Below are 17,487 nucleotides of genomic sequence, written 5' to 3' on the forward strand. Positions count from 1 at the left end.
TATGGAAACCTCCCGGTGCCTTTGTGCTGGTGTGGCCATCAGAGCAGCCTGAACGTGGCCGCAGTGCACCTCCCGGCTGTGGCCCTGTCAGTGCCACCCGTCTGACCCGGCCACCCCGCTGGGCCAGGGCTCCTGGCTGTGCCTCCCGCCTGGGCCTCACCTCCCTCCAGCCTGTGCGGGCGAGCTCCTGCCTGGGTGTGCGGGAGGGAATCGGGGGAGAAACGGGAGGGGTTTGGTGCTCCCCGGCGGGGCACTGAGCATCGCTTGCCAGCTAAGTTTGCTGAGCAGGAGGGAGCAGGGAGGTGGCTGAAACTGCTGCCTCTGGGACACGCGGATCCAGAAATTGAGCCTCTGGATGTGGGGCACTGTGGCCGTTCCCCTGCCCGGCCAGCCGGGGGTGATGTCCTTGCCAAGTTTTGGGATGGAGGCCAAGGCTTCCCGGCTTGTCCTGTGGGGCCTGGGGTTGCTGTGGTGTCCTGGGGTGACAAAGAGCTGTTGTCCCCGCTGGGTGTGCACGGGGACCACACAAAGCCCAGGCCAGGATCTCACTGTCTGCTTGCCCCTGCCCTTTCTTCCTCCTTTCCTTTTATTCTTAGCTTCTTACCCTGAGGCTGTTGAGTGTGATTTCTCTACAGCTGCTCAAAACAGATGAGCTTTGACTTGCTCCGGGTCACTCTGTTGCAGAAATCCCAATATGAGAGCTAAGTCCCCAAGAGGTTGTGGCTGTGCCCCGCACAATGGGTGTCAGTAGTGAATTTCTCAGCCTGCCGTGAAGCTGCACTGTTATCTCTTCCAGGACACCAGGTCTGTGTGTGATTGCCCAAATCCAGTCATGGTTCCTAAAATTGTCATTGAAGACAAATACTGTGAATTGCAAAGGAAAGAACTGGCTGCATAAAATCCTTTCTATTTATACAAAAACGTGCAAAAATGCTGTTGTTTCCATAAGCTGGCCTTTGTTCTGATATTTTTGCAAATGGTAATGCAGATAAACACTTCCAAGTAATAACAAACTTTAAAGATAAGAATGAAGCTCAGCAGTGACTCATTTAAACAAGACTCAGCTACACACAGCCTCAGCCATCTAATAGTCTCTGAAAACACTTTAGATCCAGAATATAATGTAAAGCAAAGCCTCTGAGCTCCTGAGCTTGTGCTGTGGTAGAGATGAATAATATCATGACACTGAGTGGAGCTTACAGGGGATTTTGGTGACGCATCCTTGTCACCTTTATTAATACCACCCAAATAGTTCACTAACAACAAACAGTGCAGTCTTAGGGGAAAGTGCCCCCCTACCAGCTGTCTGGCATGATGAGGATGAGAATACCTGTTGTGATGGTTGTTTGATGGGGTGGAATATGATAACGTATCCCTGACAGCTTTGCTAAGGCAGGCAACAGCTTTGGCTTTCTTGCACGAGCAGCCCTCTGAACCCACATGCCTCCGGGCTCAGGACTGAAGGAGCAATGTGCCCAAGTGCAGTGAGCCCCATCCATACGTTCAAGCAGGAGATTCTCTTTTTTTGAGAGATGGAGGAATTGTGGCACTTTTTTCTTTGCTTTCAGAACTTGTGACATTCATTTCCAATTTTCATGCAATCTTGTGGGCAGCTCCTTCTTTAAATGAAAGCCAATAGCCTAACATGGACAGGAATCTTGGAGCTTTTGAGAACAGCCACCAGCTTTGTGCTGAAGTGGCAGAGGCTGGTGAGAAGGGTGTGGAGCTGTGGCTACGGGGGCAAAGGAAGCAAAAGCTGACATGGGGCTCAGGAGCTCTTCTAGTGTGAAGCTGGTGGCACATCTGGGGGGATGCTGAGAGCACACCTGGGAGGATGCTGACAGCATGCCTGGAAAGGATGCTGATGGAACATCTGGAGAGGATGCTGAGAGCACACCTGGGGAGGATGCCCACCTGCAGCGCACAGGGGGTGGGAGCAGCCCACAGCCGGGATGTCCATCTCCGGGGAATGTTGTTCTTTTTTGTTTCCTGAAATGTGCATGCTTACCAGCTTCAAATGTTTCCCTGTGTAAATGTGCTGATTTGATGAAGGGGTGGGGGAGCCTTCAGCCCTGCAAATGATCGTTAATGCCAGTTGTGTGTTTGCACTTGGGGGATTATGTTAATCATGCTACAAATGATGCTTTGAATCACGTCTAGAGGTTAATTAACATGCCTTTCTTCTCTTAAGAGGGCCTTCATGTCTGCTTAGAGTTGCTGGCTTTTTTCTGCTTCCTTTCATAATTACTTTGCAGCTTTCTAATATCATGGGTACCTTTAATTTAACCCTGTCAATGCTCAGGCCGCTCAGGCTTTGCATCGTGCTCAGCATGATGATGTTTTTTGGTGGGGTGGAATACAATAAAATATCCCTGGTGCCTGGAGATGTTGTGGCCAGGCTGTCTTGTGCAGGCTGAAACCTTGCAGAAGCTGATAGAAACTGGGGAGGATCTGGCTGGAGCCAGGTGAGGACAGAGGATGGTGATGGTGATGCTGCCCAGGGACCACAGCCAATTTACGAGTGAGGCCCTTACACAGACCATTAGTGGACACCTTTCCATTAACAGAAAGGACGATCTGTTGTGGGAGGACTTGGAGCTGTGGGGGCTGGAGAGGAGCATCCTGAGGGGTGCAGGCACTGTGGGGAGAAGGGATTGCTTTTGGGAGGCCAGCCGGTAGAGCTGGGAAAAACAGGTGAGCTCTGAGCTCTTTTGAGCTCTGAGCTGCTTCATTGCATCTCACTACTTTTCTTTTTTTTTTTGGTGCCAGATCGCTATGTGCTTGCAAAATAGTGCTTTCTCCTGAGCTAATTTATTTTCTCTTTCAGTGGGAGCATTTGGCTCATGGGTTCCTATCTCAATACTGCATTTCGGAAGCTAGTGCTGCTTCATTTCAAATTTCTATTTTTCCATATAGTCTCCAATTATTTTCAGGCTTTGCCAAGCATGTAATCTAAAATAACAAAGAAGCTGATCAGCCCATGGTATTCAGTTAAAACCACATGGACCATTTGCCTATGAAGACAGCAATGCCCTGCTGGAGTAGAGCCCAAAATAACCCACTCAGGATGGGGGGGGAAGGCTTTGCACACCCCCAAGAGTTCCCTGAGTGGGTCCTCCCTGGGTTTTTGCCCATAGCAGGACTTGAAAAGATTCAGCAAAGCTTAGTGAAAATGTACAGTAAACCTGCTTACCCTTTTGTTAGAAAATGCTGAAAGGTGTCATAAATGTTCATTGCCGGTTTCTCGCCGTGTCGGTTCAGCACTGGGTGCCCGGATGGAATCTGAGGTTTGCCCATTGGGGTCAGGTTTGCGAAGGTACAGCAGCCCTGTTCCCAGTGAAAAAGCACATGGGGTGTTAGTGGAGATGGGAAGATACCTGGGAAATCTGTCACTCCTCTTTTAGCACCAGCTTTTGCACAAGGGAGAGCTGAGAGTTTTGGGAGTCCCCGGCTTGCAGTGTGACTTAAGCAGGGAACCATGTGCAAGACTGTCTCTTTTGCAGCGTCTGCTCTACCTCTAGGGTCTGTGTATCAGGCGAGTGTGTTAATTTGGGATTATCAGGAAATCCTCATCCTACAAACTTCCCAAGAGAGCAGAGCCTTCCTGGTTTACTCTGTCTACCAGTCAGTTTGATTTTTAATTGCACTTACACAGCCTTGGCAAGAGGTGTAAGTGCTCAGCAATTCTTGAAATCACCATCTTCCTCTTTATGCATATTACCTTGCAGTAGCCTTTATCACCTTTCATCAGCCACCCAGAGTTTTTTAATCTACATTAACAGAACAGAAAATACCCAGTGTTGGGGAAATCTGTAATTCCTGGGCTCTGGCCCTGTGCTTCAAAGGCTGCGTAGCAAACTATAATCCAGATTCACTGACCAGTGAACTACTCACTGCTAAACTGGGTTTAAATGGGTGCAGAGACAGGACCAGCTTATGGGTGGGCCGTGGAAGGTCAAGTTGATTGAAAATACAGCCAGGCTGCTCTTGGGATTAATTCTGTCAACTCATGGAAGCTGCTTTGCTTAAAAAAATAAGCATGGAAAGACAGGTATTAGCTGTGGTGTCGCTGCTTCGGCTGCGGGGCCAGGGGCTGGGCAGCAGCTGGGGCTTAGCTGAGACATGGCCACTCATGACAGTGATGACCGGTTCATGTTGGGCTGCCTACCCATAAATCTGCTCAATAAACACTGAGTCCTGAACCCTGTACCTTGGGAAGGGCATTGCCTGGGCACATCAGAGATGTCTGGGGCTGAACATTGCATTTCCCCTTTGTAGGGCCCAGAGCAGAGTCTGGCACAAGGCGGTGGGGACACAGCAGGGACATTCTGACAGTGGGACATTCCCTCCATCCTCTAGAGGCTGCAAGTCCCACTTCCTTCAGGCTCCTCTCCACTGGCTTTGTAAGGAAAAGCTAGATGTGAGAGCTGTGTGACCTGTGGAGCATTCCCTGGCCCAAGATGATGAGCCCAGCTTTGCACCAGCACTGGGAAAGGGCTTATCCCAAGGAAGGATAATAACAGAATGCGGGTAAGAAGGTCTGATCTGGTACCCAGCGACAGCGACGATGCACACTGCTTGCTGCCTAATTAAAATTTCATTAAGTTGGTTTGAATCCCTTGATGGAGGTCACAGGCACACCATTGATGTGCTAATGTCTTACTTTTTCCCATTTTTTTCTCTTTCACCACTATCCATCATCCTCTTAGATAAAGCAGTGCCATTAGGAACTGCTTTCCAGCATCCCCAGATGCAGTGGCACTGGAAGAAAGACAGCCGTAATTCATCAGACATATTATCTGTCTCTTATTTTCTCCCTAATTAAAAAAAGCCTTTTTTTTTTTTTTTTTTTTTCTTGAATCAGTTCAGGCATTAACCCCTCTGGTGTTTGTGTTGAATACCGAGATTAGCTCAAAAGTAGGAAAGTTACCTGGAAGGCTGGGACTGGCCGAGCTGTATCTTGTGCGGGGGTTGCTAAATTTTGTGTGTGAGCAGCTAAATCTGGGCTGGGGAGAAGCATCCCCCTGTGCATGACGTGGTGCAGGTAGGTCCCCATCAACCAAATCCTTCATTTGAAGGAGAAGAAATGAGGACTGGAGCCTCATTGCCTCCTCTGCATCCCTGTGCTCCACCCCAAAACACCCTGGCTCCGGGGACTGTGAGATACCAGCCACCTCCCCGGCAGCATCACGCCTGGGGCTCTTTGTTACTGCTGGGCTGGTTTGGGGAGGTTGGACCTGCTCCCACCATTCCCATCAGATAACATCGGGCACTTCCCAGCACTGCTGGGCAGGGGATAGCATCTGCATGGGAGCAGGATGGAAAGGCAAGATCAAACAGGATGGAGAGCGCTCTCAGATGGCGCCGAAAGGAAGGTAATTGCCAGGGAGGAGAAGACGAGGACATGTGGGATCCTCTTCCTGGCCGTCGCTTTAATGCTGGCCAGATGGCGGATGTTTGTTTCTGGGACTTGTGTGGGGGAAATATGAACAAGCTGCGAGGCTTGATCCACCCACCCCTGCGCACACAGCGTCTCCTGCAGAGGCAGGCGCCTCTCTATTGCACCCAGGTGAATGGATATTCCTGTTTTTTACCAAGCCGTCTTGCACTTTTGCCCAAGGAGAAGGCACTGCTGCTTCAGGTGCATGGTAGCCTCACCCAGTGTCGTGTGGATAAAAGCAGGGGTTTAGGATCCAGTGCAAGACTCACATCAAGGTTTGGGAGGAGTGAAGGACCTCGCAGCCGTGTGGTGCTGGTGCCAGCAACTTGTGGGGTGCAGGGGCACACAGAGACCCCATCAGGCACTGGGGTGGAGGGAAGGCAGCCTTGCTGCTCCACCACTGCTGCCGCCCTGCAGGTAGATATCAGTCTGAGTATTTGCACTGATCCTTTCCAGCCCTCTTTACTTGCCCTCCAATAGGCAGTGGTGACTGTTCCTCCTCTACCAGGAACATCTTGAGCCATACAGCAGAGCCAGACCCAGCTGCCAACATCTGCATCCACTTCCCGGCATCAGCCCCTGGTGTGGCCTCCCGGGTCCTTGCCAGCACTGCTGCAAATCCCAAACCCCAGATCCTCACTCAGCACCTCCATCCAGCACTGATTTATTTTTTTAACAGGGTTAAAAACCCTGGCGTCCATTTGGTTTCTGCCTGTCCGGGTACAGCAAATATATGAATATTTAGTCACACAGAGCTCTCATGGGAAGGGACTACATGTAAAAAAAGAAAATGGTTAGATTAATTTTGGCCCCTCTTCTCTTACAGTTGATTTTACAGCCACTTTTTCTCCAGCTTATTTGGGGTTTTTCAGACTTTTTCTGCCTCAGACGCCCCCAGAAAGCCAGATATGTGGTGACCTTCACTTCCTTTTTCTCACTTAGCCTATGGCTTTATTTCCTAATTATTTAGAGTATTTATTTTCTGCTCCTGTTTGCAAAGATGCTTAAGCATTTGAGCAGGGCTGAGATACCCAAGGAGTCTGTAACCTTGCCTTCAGCCTACTGCTCTGGGTACCACAGGGGCCCATCCAGGATGGGAGCTGTTGTGGGTGGTCAAGTTCCAATTAATAAATTGCATTAATAAACTAATGTGCATCATGGTGTGACCCAGTGCACAGGACACGATGGCAGGAACTTTGCCAACTTGGTTTATCTCTGCCAAGCCAAAGACAGGGTACCATTTCTCAGCACTAACTCACTGGACCAGACAATTTTTTCTCCCTTTGCCCTTTTCACTTTAAACATCATGGATGCTGGCTTCAAAAGATGGGGTAACTTTGCAAATTTTTTCATTAGGGATATTAAGTGATTCTTCACAGGATGGTCATTGTGCGACATTTTAATTTTGATTATTTTGGTGAATGAAACAGCATCTACAGTAAATTTATTGCTTAGTGAATGGCATAGCCATGGCGCGTGTCAGACCTGTAAAATATTAAAATAACGGGTAGGGGATTGTTGTTAATCGGAATTTATTGCGCTACATAAAGGCATATTTACAGTCCCACCAGGGGACTATTAATTTATTTGGGGATAAACAATTAATCTCCCTGGGAGTGGGAGCAGAAAATCTGACACAGTTTTATGTCTTTTCCCAGCGTGCGAAGGCAGGATAGCTCACAGCCCCAGAATGCCGGGCTCCCTGGGGGGCCTCCACTGGCGAGGACATGAGTCTGGGGAGAGGCAGCCCACTGGGCGGGGAGGTCCTGGCCAGTTTCGTACTGGGAGCTGTGCTCTCTGCTTTGATGAATGGGCTTTTTCCTGCCCCTGCCTGAGCTGGGCTCTCACAGACGGCCTCAATGCATCCCATTTGTTTCCTCCACCTCCGCCTATTTTTGGGTTTCAGCCTTTGCATCCTGTTTCCTGCATCTTCTCCTTTCCGTGCAAGATGCAACAGGCACAAACAGGGAGGAAAGGAGGAGGTGCTGTGCAGTGGGAAGGAGAGTGTTTTAACTGCTACTGTTTGGTACCTTTGCTCCATGGACTTCTTCAAACTTAAGCTTTATTATTTTTCTTTGGAAGGAGCTGTTTGATCTGCAGGTGTGACTCCATTACAGGGCAGGAGCACTTGCAATAATTCCCAGCCAAGGCCCTGGAAAGGTTATAACAAAAGCAAAATTTCTGGTTTACAAGAGCATATCCAGTGTTTTGGCAGGTAATGCCAGCCCATTAGGGAGAGAAGTTCACACCTTGTGTTCACACAGCTCTGGCCATGGTGTACTAGCATAATGTAGGAGCCAGACTAAGACCACTGGCTTGCAGCAGGGTTTCTTGCAATCTGCCCTGAAGTCCCCCGTGCCTTTCCCTATTGCCACCTATTTTGGGGCAGCTGTGCCTCTGCCATCCCTTGTGCCCCACAGCAAAACTGCTGGGCTGTCTTACACCTTCTGCCCCCAGAGCTGTCCAGTGGTCATTCAGTGGCTCAGCATTCCTGGCCTACATGGCAGAAAATAAACCTCACCATTAACGTATGCCCTTGGCCACGTGAATTTTTAACACATTTATTCAAAATGAGATCTTAGTTCCCTTTGCCAAGGCCTGGTTGGATTTCATTGCTTTTTGGCTGCCGCTGTGCATGTCAGGGCACTGCCAGATCCAGGACCCCACAGTCTTTCTGCCACCTATATGAACCCTGCTGGCAGGACCCAAACCAGACCCAGCTCTTCTTTCAATGTAACTTTCACCTGCACCCATCCTGTTTGTGCCTTTTTTCTCAGCACTATGTTCTGAAACATATCTTTGCACCTTTCTGTGGATATTAGCAATCTGAGTAGCTCATAGGTTGTTTCCAACAGGAGCTGTGAGATTACAGGGCATTTGCACTACCATAATTAAGAAGAACCTAGATCATTAAAAATAATATGCTTCACACAAGAGAGGAACAAGCCTGCCTCACAAGACCCCTTTCTGCTGAAAAATTCATTGCTTTAAATAATTAATGGTCCTCGCAAAGGAGGATGGTTTTGTGTGTTGCTGGGTGGAAGGTGAAATTCAGATGCTGGGCAGGGTAATCCTCTTTTTTCACGAGTCCATATTTCCTCACCATGCTGCTGCCGTGGGAGTGGTGGGGAGCAGGGCTGTGGCTGCACTCCGCACGGGGCCCTGTGCTGGGAGGGTGCCAGTGTGATGGGGTCACCCACCCCACCCCAGACCCTGTGGGTCCCTCCTGGGGTACAGACAGGGCAAGGGGCCAGCCCTCACCAGGGATGTCCTGACCTCCTATCTTTCACCCTGAGGCAGCAGTTGTCTCTTCGGGTCTCAGTGGCTTGGAAGGCACCGGAGAGGAGCAGATACCTCGGCTGCCACAGTCCCTCCTGAAACAGCGTCTCCATTTCTCTCAGTAGCTGTTTGCACTGCTGTGCCTTTTACATTGCATGTCAGGAATTAATTTATTGCTGGGACAGCATTTGCATTGCTCGTGCGGTGTATAAATAGGCTATAAATAAGATGCTGATTTCCAATTACTGCATGGCACTGGGTTAAGCACTCACACCAGTGTGTCAGGGTGGTGCCCGTGCTCCCTTGGCCCATCCCTTGCCAGCACCAGCGTGTCCCTTTTTGGAGCAGTGGTACCTCCCAGGCACAACATTACAGGCAGTAGCTCTGCCACCATGGCACCAGCCAGTCCTGCTGCTAAAAAACAGCTCAGCAGTAAATAACCAGGTAGTTGTAGGGCAGTGCCAGACCCATGCTAGCTACTGGGGGATTTTTTTAGCTGTTTGGACCTCCCGTAGCCATCACATGGTAAACCCAAATCCTCTTGCCCTACTCAGCCTGCCTGCCATTTTTGCAGCTTAATTTACATTTAGCAGATTATTTACTCTTGATTTGTAACCTCTTTAGTGAGGGGGGCCAAATGGAAACATATACTGGGTTTGTTCCTATAATCATGGTTGCTCAAAAACTCATATAGGGAAAAAAAGTAAAAAAAAAAAAGAAAATAGTGCATTTCTAACAAAAAACATCTCAGCAGGGCAAGAGAGCTGGACTAGGGCGGGTGGAGGTGGGACCTGAGCTCCTTAGGGCAGCTCCCACACAGGTTATGAAAATGAGGCTTGCTAGGAAAATGGGGACAAGACCTGTCTTACAGCTGTACTGCTTTAGGGAGCTAAGAGGCAGACATTACTGCAGGGTGACTCACCAAAGCCAGAAGCATTTTGTGGAATTTGCCGTGAAATAACAGGACTTGACGTTGCTGCCACAATGCTGGGACCGAGATGCCCTCATGCTATTTGAATGCTGCCATGAGCTGGGTGCTGAAGGAGAGGCATATGTCACGGGTCCCCTCACCATCCCTGGCCACACCATGCCCCTGGCTAGGCTGGCACATGTCCCTCCTGGTACAGGGACCACCTCCCTGCCAGTGCTGTCCCGTTGGTAGAGGTTGATATGTCACCTGCAACAGAGACAAAACCAGCAACAATGCAGTAATCAGGCACCCATACACAAGAACAAGCTGTTTTGCCATAAATTAGCGTTTTTCCTGGTTTTGGATGCTGATGCAGTTTGTATCTTACAGCCAGAATATTAAATAGCAAAACTGCTTCCACCTCAGCCAGGTGAAGGTAAGGGGGACAGGCTGCAGGCTGTGCTGGCCTCCCCTTTCACTGCCCCTCTGCACTGCCAGCCCCCAGGAAAATGCTGCCCACTGGACACTGCTATAGCCTCCAGTACCCCAAAACATCATCACACAGTGTGAGCTGGGTTTAAATAACAGGCCCAAATGACCCGGTTTTGTTGTAAAAGAGGCTAAATCAAAGCCATGACTGCTGCAGCAAAAAGCTGGTGGGTCTGCTGGAGGTGAACTGGGCTAGGGCTTGGGAGCAGCCTGCTGCGTTGGTTGCTGCAATGAAACCTTTGCAGCAGCAGGTTCCCTGCTGTGGAGCATCATTGGCAAAATACCTTCTAATTGCCAGGCTTGCAGGGGTAGGCGCCATCCAGAGATACGTTTCAGCTCTCAGTGGAGGCACTGGCACGTGTCACTGGCATCTAATGGCACTTGTATTAGTGAAGTAGCCCTTCATGCATGTAATACATTTGCTGTTATCGCCATAGCCCGAATACTAACAACCCCTGGGACCAGGTGACAGGTGAACTGTGGGCTCAAGAGTTAACAGTGAATTTAAGCAATAGAAGGTGGAAGGGAAAAGGTGGGAGAAGCTGCCCATGATGGGGCACTTCAGGAGGGGGAATTTGCAGGGAGGTGTCACAGGGATGGTGGTGGTGGATCATCTTGCTGACAGCCCTGTGTGTCCTTTCAGACGAGCGCTGTGCTGTGTGCAGGCGGCTGCGCCCTGCTGGCCCTCAGCTCACTGCTGGCCATCATCGCTGTCCTGCTGCCCGGCGGAGCCTGTGAGAGGCGAGTCTGCACCCTGGCTGGCTACATGCAGACAGCAGCAGGCAAGTGATGGGGAGTTTGCTTTTTGGGGTGGAAAGATGGGGTTTCCCCAGGGTGCTGCCCAGCCATTCACAGCATCCTGGATCTCAGCAGCAAGAGGAGCTTGCAAACCCTAACACTGGGAGAGAAGCAAGTGGCCCTTTGCTTTAACAATTGCCTCCTGCATCCATCTGTATAAATTCTATTGAAAATCACCTCCACTCAAACACACAGGTCTGTGGCAGAGAGCCTGGCCTGCAGGTCCTGCTCAGACTCTTGTGTAGGGCAGGGGGCTGTGGTGAGTGGTGGAGACCAGGCTGCCTGCTGGCAGGGTGCTGCTGCACTGCTTTGAGTCTAGTAGCTGCCTCCTGTGAAGTTTGCAGTCCCATTTGGGCCATCTATGCAGTTAAACCCCTGGAAGGACTTCCTTGTCTGAACTCTACACCCAAGACAGGCTGTTGCCCAGCCTGTCCTGCATCTCTCCCTGGCCTCCCCAGGCAGCCCTCTCGATGCTGCATTCACTTATATTTCCATTGCAATTGCTTATACTTCTGCCTTGGAGAAGTGCTAATGCAGAGGAGAGAAGGCTGGCATCTGGGGAAGGTCCATCCTCATGCTGCCCTCCCTGTGGAGGGACAAACCCCACCCGAGACTGGTCTCCACTGCAGGAAGCTGCGTCTTTGGGAGCTAAGTGTTGGACCAAACTACCCCAACTGGACACGAGCCATGACAGGAGATTAAACCACCCATTCATGTCTGTGCCCGAGAATAAACTCCTTTCCTTAGAGAAATCCTTAGGGCCAGCCAGGCTTCGTTATCTGCCTGGCAGCATTCAAGCGGCTTTTGGGGGAAATCCTGTTACATGCTGTCCTCGCCAGGGCTCATCCCGTGGGAGCTGATTTAGGAACAGATGGAGGGGCCTGGCCCATTAGCCACAGCTGCTCCAGCTCAGCCAGGCTGTGGGTCCACAGAGGCAGATGCTCGTGCCTGTGCCCTGTCACTAGTGACTGGTGCTTCACTTGGAGGCCACAATTCAGAGAGTCCCCTCACCCCTTTAAGTTGGCTGGTGGCTGGAGCCAGCGGCTCCCCTGGGTGCAGGACAGAGGATGGAGGAGTCCCATGCCAGCAGGTCTCAGCCCTCGCCCAGGGATGGCATGGGTCACGGGGAGGTGGCTTAGGGTGGCCTTGCAGGTGATCTCCAATGCAGGGGATAACTGGGATGGAAAGGGGTAACCCCACGTTACCTTTGCCCAGAGGGGTGGCACACCCTTGCTGCGTCTGGCGCTGCAATGAGAGACAAGCAGGTACAAAGCAAGGGATTCGGAAGAGTCCCTGGAAAGGAAACCAACTGTGGCAGATAAATACAAATGAGGCACTCCGAGGGGTTTTGGTAATATTGAACAGGCTGTAAATAAACTGTAGACTCTAAGCGTTATTGACAAATGAAAATTTACTGGATACATTCGAGCAAGCTAATGGGTTGCTTTAAACCCTGGTGGTGCCTTGCTAAGCATTTTGTATTGCGCTTTTTAATTTTAGTTCACTGTGGATTAATTCCCATTCAGAGGCAGGCAGCCCTGAGTCAACAGAATTAAATCGTTTAATGTATTTGGATTCAGAAATGCTGTCCCCCCATAATTTCTCTCGCTGTTCCCCCTCTCCCCTCCCCAGGAGGAAGCTCTTCATTAGAAGTCAGCTGCAGCTAGGTGGCCATGAGAAAAACACCTCCCCAAAAATCACATTATCTCACAGAGAAAAGCAGGGTTTTTAAGGTAGATTAATTTATATGGGAGAGAATGAAAGCAGAGCAAGCCCATGAGGTTTGGTAGAGCAACTTTCTGATGGGGGGAGCAGGCAGCTCTGCCAGAGGAACCCCTATATAAAACCATGAGATGCCAGCAGAGCAGTGGGAGGGAGGAGAGGGGCTATGTTTCTCCCAAACCCCAGGTTTCCCTGAAGCACAACAGGTTTCACAGGCACCTTCCCTCTGCCTGTCCTGACATTTTTCCCCCTGCAGTCTCAGTTTTCCTCCCATTTTCCTATCCCACAAAAACAACTCAAGGTATTTTGCAGAGCACCAAATGTGTGAGTAAATAAACTTAATGCATTAAAACATTGAATCAGGCAATTTCCTAATAAAGAGCCAGGTGTATTAAGCCAGGAGCACAAAACATGCCATGAAGTGCATGAGCAGAGGCACTGGTAGAGCCAGCATCAGCCCCCATGGGCTCTGCACTGTATCAGACAGATGCCCCGAGCCACACTCACCTAAATCCAGGTGCAGATGCCAAGCTGAACCAAACAAGAATCAACTCTGAGAGCAGCCCCACAGCAAGGGGCAGTCAGGCTCAAGCTATGTCTTTAACACTTTCCCACTATTTTTTTAGAGATCCAAGTTGTGCCTTTTCTAGCCTTCCAGGAAGGAAGATAGAAACCTCACGCAGATAAAGCAGAGCATTAACTGCAGATGCAGACATGCTATCAGGGTTCAGAGCTGGGCTAATTGCCACCATACGTTGAACACATGATTCCTGATAGCCTGGCATCCACCCCTTAGAAAAAAAACCCCAACATATCCACATAAATGACAACAGGATGATCCCTAATGAAAAAGTAAATGAGCATCAGAGCAACAGGGAGAGGGGGAAGGATAAAAGACAGAACATTTGCTCAGCCCTCACACCCTACGAGCAGAGTCAAAGCTGCCCCTAAGAGATTAGAGGCTCGCTCCCTAAGCATGGTGCTAGCTTGCTAAATTTAAATTTCTGCTCTGATACCTCCTCCCAGACCTGCACAGCAGCACCTCCAAAGAGGCTGGAGTAACGAAGCTGGCCCCGTTTATGGGTGGGTCAGTGGGGCAGCCTCAGCCCCCGGCTGCAGCCCACTGCTGCTGATGGAGAGAGGCCCTGAGGCTAACCCCAGGGACAGGGAGTGCAAATGGGTGCACAGCTGAAATCCTGCCAACAGTCAGTTTTCAGCAAAAGCCTCTTTGTTGGTATTTTAAAAATAGGAGTTAATTCCAGGGAGAAATGTCTGGTGCTGTAAGAGAAGGGCAGGGGATGTTCTCCAGGGCTGGCTGTGCCTATACAACCTCTCTGGTGGCTTCCAGGTGCTGTGCCAGGGGCCTGTGGTTTATAGCTGGACATTACTGAACGAGGGTAGAATCAGATGAGATATTAGGAAGAAATTCTTTACTGTGAGGGTGGTGAGGCACTGGCACAGGTTGCCCAGATAAGTTGTGGATGCCTCATCCCTGGCAGCGTTCAAGGCCAAGTTGGAGACAGGGCTTTGAGCAGCCTGGTCTAGTGGCAGGTGTCCCTGCCTGTGGCAGGGGGGCTGGAACTAGGTGATCTTTAAGGTCCCTTCCAACCCAAACCATTCTATGATTCCATGATTTCAGTTTATCTCTGCAAAGCTCTCAGTTTTTGCATGACCGCCAGTGGCGAAGCTGCTGGAAGGAGCATGGGGCCATCAGTGTCTCAGGCACCAGCTTCACCCGTGGGCACCCGTTGGTGATGCCGTGAGGAGCCCCAAGGCTCCGCTCTGAGCTGTCACAGCCCTCATGGTCCCCAGCAGCATCACTGCATTAGAGGAGTGTCCTGAAGGCCGGGGGTGCCAAAAGCCAAAGCAGCCTCTGCTAGGTTTCCAGCATGGACCATGTCTGCTCCCTGGCCCAAGGAGCATCTGCGCTCCCATGGGAATGGCCTTTCCAGAAGAGTGAGGCTCGCTACTGGTGGAAGCTGAGATTGAAGTTGAAGCTGAGTAAACTCCATCAAACAGCAAATCCAGGCAGCTTTCTGCTTTTGGGGCTTGTGGGACTAAAGGAAGGATTATGGGTCTGCTGTTGGATTAAGCTGCTGGCAACCATGCTCTGGCACCAAAGCGGATTGCATCTGCTGTTAGGAAAAGCAACAAGTCTTTGTAGACAGGCAGCAGGGACTAGCAGCCTCCCTCCACAGCTCTTTTTGCTACCATAAAAGCCTCAATAAAAACCAGGATTGTGTTGCTTGTTGGAAGCTTTTCACCATGTGCTTTTCCTTTGTTGGTGATTGGTGGCTGATCCATTGGTGGTTGGATCCATTGGTAACTGGATGCACCCCCAGCCACCCCACAGCTGCGGATCCTCTGCCTGGTCTCTGAGACATGTCTGCGAAGCAGCCTGACAGGAGGAGGATGCAGAGCTTTGCACCTCATTGAGGGCACAGGCACAGTCAAGCATGAGGGAAGCCTTCGGGGAGAGTTTTGCTTTCACCCCACACTGCTCTCTGTCTAATCCTACCACCATCAACTCACTCCTCAAGACAAAGCCAGTGCTGAGGGCACATGATCCTGACCTGCCTGTGCCTTTCCAAGGTTTCTTTGGTTTCTTTTTGGTTTCAAAGAGCAATTTCCCAGCATCGCTACGACAGAATCAGAACAGTCATGAGACTCCAGCAAGACAGGCAGAAACATCCAGTTAGACAATTCCCTTACTCAGCTGCACTTTAATCCCAAGTTTCATGGTAGTCCCCAGAGCTTCTTCCTGCAAAATTTGATTGCATTCTGCAACCAAGATCCCTCCTGCTGACAGAAGCATGGTGGCATTACAGACATGGCCTCAGCTTTTGCTTAGTTAAGCAGCAAAGCAAAATGCAGGAGACCTTGTGCTTTTTGAAGTAGCCTGTGATTACTTAAGACACTGATCATCAGGTAAGAACACATGAAGAAGGAGAATTGTTCATTTTCAGATCAGTATGAATCTTTTAAATGCATCGCATTCCAAGGACTGAAAAGCAACCCAGATTAAAATGGACTGTGCCATTCCCAAGAGAGTGCTGTGGGACAGGTGGGAGGTTTGCTCCAGTCTTGGGATGCAGGCACGTGCTGGAGGCAGCACGGACATGGCAGGTCCCTGGCCAGGAGGCCTGTGTCACAGTGTTACTGAGGAAGGCAGTGTGTGGTCACTGCCCCCGTTGTGCCTTCCATCCCACCTTGCATCTCATCCCACCTTTGGGATTGATGGTGCCCTGTTTTTCCCAGCCTGTGCAGGTTCTGAATGGCAAACAGTGCTGTCATCCACATCCATATTGATTCCTCAGACTAATATTGATTAGCCTGGTGACATATAGGTAATGTGTAATTAGTAACTTAGATAAAAATAGCACCAAGAGGGTGTACAGCAAAGCTGCCTGGGTACTCCGACCTTTGTTAGCATCTCCATGGTGGCAGAAAATAGAGGGGTTGTAGCTGCCTAGTAATTGCTGACCTGCTATTAAAAACACTGTGAAAGTCTTTCTTTCCCTGCTGCCTTCACTACCCTGCAAGGCAGTTTTGGAGTGCTGCCTGACGGGGTCTCTGATGGCCAGGCACCAGCAGAGCTGTTGCCATGAATCAGGAAAAAGCTGCTCCTCTTGCCTCTGTGTTTTGCTCTGTAGCTTGAGTGCTGCATTTTTAGGGCCAAAAGATGGTGTGAGCTGACAGAGCTTCACATAATGTCACTGCGTATGGCCAGCCTGCACCCACAGCAGTTGCCTGCAAGGTCTTGGATCAATCCTGTCCTGCCCCTTGCCAAGAAATCAAGACTGAAATAATGGCCTGGGGAAGGCACTCTGCAAAATATTGCCTTCCAATGCACTTTAGTGGACTTGTGGCACCAGCAGCTGTTGGGGATGCTGGAGAGCGATGCCTTGAGGATGTTGCAGGGGGCACCAGACAGTGGGGATGTGCCCACTGCTCCCAGGATGCAGGCAGTGTCACAGCATGTCTCTGAGGAGACATAAATGGGCCAGACCTCTGCCCAAGGCAGGGGACAGTTTGGGGTTGGGTGGCCAATGCTACAACCAACACTAAACACATTCAGGAATGGCTGAGGAGATAAAGGTCACAGCTAGTCCCAGACTGTGCAGCTTTTCCCACCCCCTCCCACACAGCCCGGGCTGGGGCTGACCCACAGCCAGTTTCCTGATGGGCGTTTTCATGGCCGCAATGGCCCAGGAGCCCCATCCTGTTGACGCCGAGAGTTGTTTGTCAGAAGACAGCCCTGGGATTTGGAAGAGGAACTTGGCAGTGGAGGCAGGCAGGGAGCAGCGCCCTGTTGTCCAGGCACTGATTTGATTTAAAATCACCCAAAGCTTCCCCCATCCCTATTTTAAAAATAGTATCTTGGCTTTTATCGCAGAGCCCATGTGGTCCCTCTTCTTGTGGCAGCAGTGTCTTGAAAAACAGTTAGTCATCATGCAATCATATTGCTGGATGCGTTCAATCACCAGAGCAGCATTTAAAAAAATGTTGCCATTAAGCTATTTCCAGCCATCCAAGAAAGGTCTCCTAAAACTGCAAGATTTGGCTAAGCGAGAGGAGAGGCACCAGAAATAAAGCAAAGTCCAGCCTTGATGTAAGGTGCTCAGCCATGAAAGTAAAAAACAGCATCATAAAACCTAATCCAGAGATGGGTCCAGCTCCTGAGTCTCAAGGGCAACTCTTCTGTCTTCCTCTTGTTTTTCTCTGGAAAGAGCAATGCTCCCATCACAGCTGACAGTAATTGCATGATCCTTGTCACCGCTCAGGTCCTCATTGCCATCTTCACTCTCTCCCCTCCACATTTCACATCTTGTCCTTGCAATAGAGACAG

The 17,487-nt window shown here is 50.2% G+C and overlaps 1 protein-coding gene across 1 annotated transcript in view; it reads left to right on the plus strand.

Annotated features, from left to right (window-relative positions):
- The window catches only part of LHFPL7 (LHFPL tetraspan subfamily member 7), a 64,318-nt gene that overhangs the window by 1,356 nt on the left and 45,475 nt on the right, over positions 1–17,487 (plus strand). Inside the window, exon 2 of the mRNA XM_056344516.1 lies at positions 10,762–10,900. Within this exon, the coding sequence (XP_056200491.1) occupies positions 10,762–10,900 (139 nt within the window). The remainder of the gene's footprint in view (positions 1–10,761; positions 10,901–17,487) is intronic.

The sequence above is a fragment of the Falco biarmicus genome, chromosome 1 (genome assembly GCF_023638135.1).
Source record: "Falco biarmicus isolate bFalBia1 chromosome 1, bFalBia1.pri, whole genome shotgun sequence".
Taxonomy (NCBI): Eukaryota; Metazoa; Chordata; class Aves; order Falconiformes; family Falconidae; genus Falco; species Falco biarmicus.